At 34.5% G+C, this 8,040-nt stretch overlaps 1 protein-coding gene across 1 annotated transcript; it reads right to left on the reverse strand.

The window, feature by feature from the left end:
* Positions 1–879: 879 nt before the first annotated feature.
* LOC143608172 (uncharacterized) lies at positions 880–6,507 on the reverse strand. The gene is made up of 14 exons (XM_077083328.1): positions 6,362–6,507; positions 5,048–5,175; positions 4,775–4,846; positions 4,590–4,703; positions 4,365–4,433; positions 4,231–4,287; positions 4,103–4,156; positions 3,386–3,448; positions 3,113–3,175; positions 2,879–3,043; positions 2,636–2,791; positions 2,454–2,534; positions 1,637–1,698; positions 880–1,522 (listed from the first exon to the last, which is right to left on the reverse strand). Exons 1-14 carry the CDS (start codon positions 6,501–6,503, stop codon positions 1,426–1,428), a joined length of 1,323 nt encoding a protein of 440 aa, XP_076939443.1. The 5' UTR covers positions 6,504–6,507; the 3' UTR covers positions 880–1,425.
* Positions 6,508–8,040: the final 1,533 nt, after the last annotated feature.

Raw genomic sequence — 8,040 nt, forward strand, 5'->3', positions numbered from 1 at the left:
CACAAAACATCCTAGATACTTGAACTTTGTTACCTTCGGTACCACCTGCCCTTCAATGGTGATCTGTGTATCATCATTGTCATTTACCTCCCCAGAATCACAGTGGAGGTACTCCGTCTTCGAGCGACTAATCCTTAAAAACCTTTTGTCTCTAAGGTTGCTCGCCACTCCTCTAACCTCATGTTTAGATCTTGTTTTGTCTCCGCAAGTAACACAATATCGTCTGCGAACATCATGCACCACGAGAGCGTGCCCTGAATTGACTATGACAACTCATCCAAGACAATCATAAGTCTTTTAAAATTTATACATCTTCTAAAGCAAAGGTAATCAAATATTATCAATCAAACCGTTTTCAAGATCCGGCTCATCTAGTAAAAGATCCGCAAACTGTAAAAAGCCTACATCTTCCATCGAGTCAAAGGTATCTCCACCAATATCCCACATCTTCAAGTCATCATTGGGAGCCCTAGATAAAAGTCGAAGATTATTGTGTACGTAAACCAAGTCTTGAGCCCGACTAGTAGTCAATCTGTTCCTCCTAAGAGAATGAATAAATGCGTAGGTGCTCCAATTACACTCAGCACATGAAAAGGAACTAGGTTGTCCTAGTAATTTAAAAGCCAAAGTCTGGAGAAGAGAAGTTCCAGCACCAAAGTTAGCCCACCAACTCTTGGAAACCTTTAAAAAATGTCCCAAAAATCTAAAAACGGTCTGAAAACACCCTTTGACTTATCGAAACGGTCAAGGAATGTCCCCAAATCTCAAGAAACGTTATGGAAACGTCCCGCAGCCGTCCCCGTAAGCATTTCCGTCCCCGATGAGTTTCCGAGACGGGGTACGGTGGGTTTTAGGCGTTTCCGTGCATCAGAGCTTTTATCTAGGGCTCCCAATGATGACTTGAAGATGTGGGATATTGGTGGAGATACCTTTGACTCGATGGAAGATGTAGGCTTTTTACAGTTTGCGAATCTTTCACTAGATGAGCCGGATCTTGAAAACGGTTTGATTGATAATATTTGATTACCTTTGCTTTAGAAGATGTATGAATTTTGAAAGACTTATGATTGATTATCATTGGAAGATGTATGAATTTTGAAGTTTACATCAACGTATGAATATATTTTGGGCTTTGTGGTACATTATCTATAATATATATTTATTTTTTATATGTATTTATTGTCGTACCCGTGCCGTACCCGTTTCTTGATTTTTTGAGTTTTGTTGTTTCCTGTTCCTGTGCCCGTTTCCCGTTCCCGTGCAACATAGGTGAAAACTGGTTGATAACAGGTCATTTATAATATGGGTCAAAATGGTCAAGCCGAGTTGACATAAATCACTTGTTTTAATCATTTTAAATAAACTACTAATAGAAAGCAAAACTTAACCTGATTATGATTACCTGATAGAAGTATTGATGTAGAACTATCTCGGTGTGGTGGCCTTATCTGGATGCACGCGTTTTGCCCTGCGCCGTGAATGGCCCGTTTGAGAAGAACGAGTCCGCCTTTTAGGTTTTTTACTGCAAAACCCAAATTTAGAAACCACAATCACTGTAAACGTAAACTCTTTTTAAATTTCTGGTAGCAATAAAACAACTAAAAGTCTTAAAATGAGTTCTTTATATGAAACAAACCTGAATAAAGATGATAGCCATGAAAACAAAATCATCACCGGTAAAACCATAAAAGCAGTGGCCTACAAGAGCATCTCATTAACTATACAACAATATAAACTATGTACAACTACTAGAGGCAGCAAAATTGAACAGGTCAGGTAACAGCCTCGAGTCAAGCAGTTAATTATCTTGTAAATGATGATCTATATTTTTGTTAAAATGATTCAAGAACCCTTTCTTTTAAGCTGTTTTTTCTTTTTATTTTTTATTTTTTTACAATTTGACCCATTAAAGATACAAATAACACAAATTGATCATTCAGAAGTAGGGGTGTAAACAAAACAACCCGCTTGTGAGCTACTCGAGATCGACCCACTAGAGCTTGAATTGAGTCGAGCTTGAACGAGCTCGAGCCAAAAAATAAGCTTGTTTATTGAAAGAGCCCAAGCCCGAGCTTCACTTATTGAGTTATTGAGCTAGAGCTGGCTCCCGAGACTAACAAGTCTATTAGTACTTATAAAATAATTATTATATATATAAAACTATAAGAAAAACAAGTAATATTATTATGTTAGTTACATATATAAATTATAATTAAGATATATTCAAAAAAAATATTTGTATAACGTTTAAAAAATAAATTAATAAATAATAAAGGAGCCAAACTTGAGCTTGAAAAAGCATTCCTGAGCCAAGCTCGAGCCCTTTTAAGTTAAACAGAGTCACACTGACTAAGCTCAAGCCCGGCCCGGTTTTTTTACACCACTATTCATGACTAAACTGGTCGATTGTGAAACCTCTAATCAAAACTAAGTGCATAAGAAAAGGCACATACCAAAAGCCACACCACCTCATAAGTTGCAAGGGGACGTGTATACTCATTTTCCTTCAGAATTTTACTAATGTTTGCACGAACCTACCAAAATTAAAACAAAATCATCGGTTGCCAACTAAACCTTTTGAAAAAACTATTTTTTTTTTGTTTTTTATTTCACATAACAAAACCAGAAAGTTTACCTGGCGATGGTATTTTAGGGTTGTCTTTGAAAACCTTCTATAACCACGGAGTATTTTCTTGGTATAAGGCTTAAGAAAAATACGTGCTTTATTAATACGCGGTCCCACTGTCTTCGACAGCTGGTTGATGTAAGGCTTTGTGAACTTGTTAACTTCCTAGAAAAATATGTCATGAGGGTAAAACGATAAAAATTCAAAACTTAAGATTTTTATATAAAAACACTTCCATAATTCGAACAATACCTTAACGTATGGATCCAAAAGAGCTTGTATGTTGGTAATGTGAGGCCTTAACGCTTTCTTAGATTCATTGTAAATTTCGACGGTTTTTGAAGTGACTAGCTGCGCATATGGCTCAGTATCGGTGACAAATGTGAGCCACTGATCCTTGATGTTCGGTATCCACTTCTGTAAATATAGAAGACAAAATATTAAAAAAGAAGGGAAATTTTGTAAAACATAAAAAGGTAAACTTACAGTGTGCAAGTCATCAATGTGAGGCCGGGCCCACTTTCGAACTTGAGCTTCTGTTTCCAGCGCCTGCAAAAATTTAAGAACAGATATTATATTTGAATAATAAGAGGAATAGACATAACATTTTAAAATTTGTGGTGAAATCTCCTGTATTCAAATCAAATGTTGAACAGTTGACTTGGTATGTTAATGAAAATCAACTTTTAGCCAAATAAAAATTAAGCTCATAATCAGCAACGCATTAATTACATCAGAATAACTGAAAAAAGTCAAAACCTTTTGAACTGCAATATCAAGAGCTGGTCTTCCATACACATTCCAATGAGTTACAACAAGCGACTGCACATTAGGAAAATATACATGATCAGATATAACATTACAGTTAACCTCAAAACAATCAAATTGGGTCAGTTTTGGGCTCAAATCGAACCAAAAACCAAAATTCAGTTTTTCAGCTTTTGAAAACCATTCAGCTTCGGTTTTTACCATTTGAGCTTGGATTTGGGAGTATGTTCTAGTTAGGTAGTTCAAACTATAGAAGTCTCAATGAACGTTTAACTAAATCATATTCTTTTAACAAGTCAAATCGTTTAAATTGGGACCGTGTTTCCGTTTGGCTTTTATTATTATTATTAGTATATTCTTTCCATATATTATTATTATTATTTTCATTACTATTATCATTACTATTACTGTTGAACTTTGACTTCCTTTATACTGCTTCATACATATGTACTTTAAAGCTGAGGGTCTCTCTGGAAGCCACCTCTTTATCCCTTTGGATAGAGGTACGGTGTGCCTACATGCCACCCTCCCCAGACCCTACCTATAGCTTTGCTGTTGGTGGGACTTCACTGGGTATGATTGATTGATTGATTGATTTCCGTTTGGCTTTTAATAATTATAACATAGCATTTACAAAATTTTAGGTGCAACATCATACATGATGCAATAATCTTGAAAACAGAATGAACAAGAAATACGAAAATATACCTGATAGTGAACCAAATGAACTGCTAGCCAAGATGGAAGCCATGAATCATGAACCTGTAGCAAAATCAGTGTAAAGAAACAAATACTTGAAACAAAAACATAATACCAACAATAAAATATCATATTACCTCTTCCAGTTCTTTAGAGTATCTAGCAGCGTTAAGTTGGAGTCTGATTCTTTCTTCCTGAAGAAACATTGGAGTCACTGAAATTATTAAAAAAAGTCAACCTATTTACATTAATAGCCAAGTTATTAACAAACCTCGGCTTTCTGTAGAGCATGTTCTGTATTACGAATTCTAATCTTTTGTTCTTCATTTATACTCTGGAGCTAAAATCAAAAAAGTAATTGGAATTTAAAAAGAAATAAATAAAGATTCGCAATGTTTAAAGTTACGATTTTAGAAAGAAGAAAATATAGATTCGCAATGTTTAATGCTACGATTCATAAATAATTAGATACGCAAAAGTAATTATTCAACGTTACCTTTTCAAGTTTTGCATTCAATTGAGCAATTTTTTTCTTGGCAACAGTTATTCGAGTTTCTAATGCCTCTTTTTTTACGTTTTGCTTTGATATTTCCGCTTTAAGATTTTCAACCTGCCAAGAAACACTTTGTTAAAGATATCCATCAGTAAGAATATATATATTTATAAGTTTATGAATATCACCTGCTTTACAAGTTCACTGGTTCGCGCATGCGCCTCACCCTCTAGCTCCTTAGCATAAAAAGATTCCTTTTTCTGCTATAAAGTTACATGGTGTAAAGTTGATGAAATAAACAATATCAATAGTTTATTTCAGTATAAAACTAGTGGTTCACAATTAATTAAATCATTAATGCTTGAATGCATAAATGAGCATTGTTAACACTAAATTACCAATTATGCACCAGAACAATATCAAATTAATGTCACATGTAAATTTAATAAGCAAAAACTGACCTGGAGAGACTGAACTTCGCTATGCAAGGAGGTCAAACTGTTTGACTTCTCGAGAACAACCATTTCCAACTGCTTAATTCTTTCATCCTTGGAGTTAATTTCACGGCTCCTCTCATCAATGCTGGACTCTAGAAACAAAAATCAAACAAAATGAAGAACTTGTGCAGAAGTCACCAACGAAATCCAATTTAGTAGCCAAAAAGAAAACAAACATATTTCTCGAGAACCGATAGGAACAAATTTAGCTTCATTTTTCTCCACAAAACAAAAAACAAGCATTAAAAATGGACATACTTCAACAAAATTTCAGTTACAGATATTGATTTAAAACCTCAAGATACTTCCCTTATTCAGATATAACAATTCCATATTTCAAGCAGTTACTATAGAAACCAATATTTTTAGCAGTCACAAACAAATAAACACCCAAACCATTAACCTTCAGGTACAACATACAAGGGAAAATGTAAACAAAACCTTTTCAATCAGAAGCAGTTTCATGAAATTTCAAAATTGTAGAAATGATGCAAATAAACAGTCAGCTATTTCATATCATTTGTACAAAATTGTAATGGTTTAAGCAAATAAAACATATATCGATAAACCTTACCGCTAACAAACACACCACAGAAATAAAACCCTAGATATAGGAACATCTATGCAGACAATGCTGGACTCTACAAACAAGAATTAACAAGAGAAGCAACTTCGTTCAAACACTACCAATTAAATCCAATTCGGTAGAGAAAAAAAATACGTTGCCAAAAATGCATTGATTTACAACCCGACGGGAATTAGTAGTGTAACAATTCCATTTTCAACAAAGTTTCAGATACGATCATTGGTTTAAAAAGTCAAGACACTTCCGTTAATTAGATGTACCAATTCCGTATTTCAAACAGTTACTTTAGAAACAAAATTTCTTAGCTGTTAGACCGATTGTTGTGGGGTGGGCTTCAACAGGGGCTGCAAAAAGCGATGCGGAGTGGTAACAGTGGCTTTAACACCGCAACGCCCTGCGTTAAAGGGGGGAAATGGCAGGGCTTTAACGTGGTAACGGGGCTTTAAACCACAATGCGGTGTTAAAGGAGTGTGTTAGTTAAGGCCTTACAAACAAACAAACAAAAAAAACACATAAATCAATATTATTAAGCTTTCAAACTGTAAACGTTTAAGCAAATAAAACATATATGAATAAACAAACCCTAGAAATAAAAACATATATAATAATTAATTAGATGCGATCAGCAAACAAGAATCAATCCGATTTCATAATTAACCAAAAAGCACAAAATTAAGAAAACAGATTGAAACCTAAATTGAGAATCTTTGATAGGAATTGTTTGTGTTTGATTTCGAGAGATGAATCATCCGATTGTTGTGAAGACGCATAAGCGAATAGAATTATTAGGGTTATGATGAAGAGGAAGAATAATAATCGTTTTGGGGAAGCCATTGAAGTGAAGAAAGTGAGTGAGGGTTTAATGTATGGTGTTTTGGGAGAAGAGGGGAGATTTATAACTTTGTTAGTGACATGATTAAAACCAACTCGAACCGAATCGAATCAAGCCAAGCTGACTTGGTATGTAATTGAGATGAGCCCGAGTCACAATAAAAAAAAGACACGGTTTACAACACACCAATTTAGTTACTAAACCAAACCACCCACCCAGTTACACTTGAAAAACTACATCAAACCACCCAAGACAATACCGATTATCTATTTCCCAAATTGACCCATACCCCCCTTAGGTTTTCCCCAACTCTGATCGTCTCCAATGTTTCCCCATCCAAGAACGAATACGGCCCATCAAGATTGGCATCACCCACACCTAAACAACCATCACTGGAAGTCGGAAAAATCAATATCGGCGGAGCTAAATCGTCAAAATCCGGGAGGGATGTGTTACTTAAGTCATCAACATACTAAGATATTGAAGAATTTAAATATGGAAAAAAGAAGACTTTAGGCCTTTATCTGTTGGAATACCATATGCCCGAGACACATAATTAGGTTAATGCGGCTAGCCGTGTTTGATCCAAGTCGGGTCATACCCAATAACGAGTTAGACACACACCAATTATATATTTGTTAAGATAAGATCTATAAAACAAATACAGGACACGATACATTCAGAAAATCGGGTTTCTGAATATTTACTTGAAAGTGTTAAATAAATTAATTGGTTAATTTATTTATTCAAATAATTATTATTGGAATAATTATTTAACTATGTATTCTTTTATAAAATGGTTTATAAAAGATGGGGTGTTTATATATTTTATAAAATATAAAATAAAATAAAAAAAAAAAAAGGAAATAATTGGGGCCGGTTTTAGGGTGGGCCCCACACCCCAATGTCTTGGTCAAATCTTGTCATATATTTGGTATAGGTTAAGTATTGATTACTTGGAAAATTACCTAACACCATGGCATTGATTTTGAATGATGATAAAAGGATTATGATCAAGACACTTTAAGGACATACACTTTCAAGAAACCAAAATATAACCACACAACCTTTCTCTTCTTTCTTCTTGTTTACGGCCAAGGAGAAAAAGAAAGATTCGGGTCTCGGTTATTCGTGTTCAAGCTTCCTAACATAGCTCGGTGTGTGTTGGAGGCTCGGGGTACATTCCGTTTGAGGATTTTCCCTTTGAAGGTCTAGCATCAACATCATCATCTTCTTCAACATTAACTACACTCTTAAAAGGTTAAGGATGTAAGTGTTTATGGCTTTGATAGTTTAGTTTTCCCGCATTACTTGATCCTTGCCTCGGGTTTCTAATATATAGATTATTGGTAATCTTATATCATGAATAAACTAGGTTGTTCATGAACATATATTATATAGACTTGTAATATATAGATATATATAAACATATGGATACATATGTTTAGTTTGTAAATATCACGCTTCCGCCTTAATTGTGACTAGTTAAATGGTTAACTAAGTTTATAATTCTATAGAAACCCAACAAATGGCATCAAG

The sequence above is a fragment of the Bidens hawaiensis genome, unplaced genomic scaffold (assembly GCF_021521415.1).
Source record: "Bidens hawaiensis isolate Kalapana, Puna unplaced genomic scaffold, B.hawaiensis_p1.1 tig00102107_1, whole genome shotgun sequence".
Taxonomy (NCBI): domain Eukaryota; kingdom Viridiplantae; phylum Streptophyta; class Magnoliopsida; order Asterales; family Asteraceae; genus Bidens; species Bidens hawaiensis.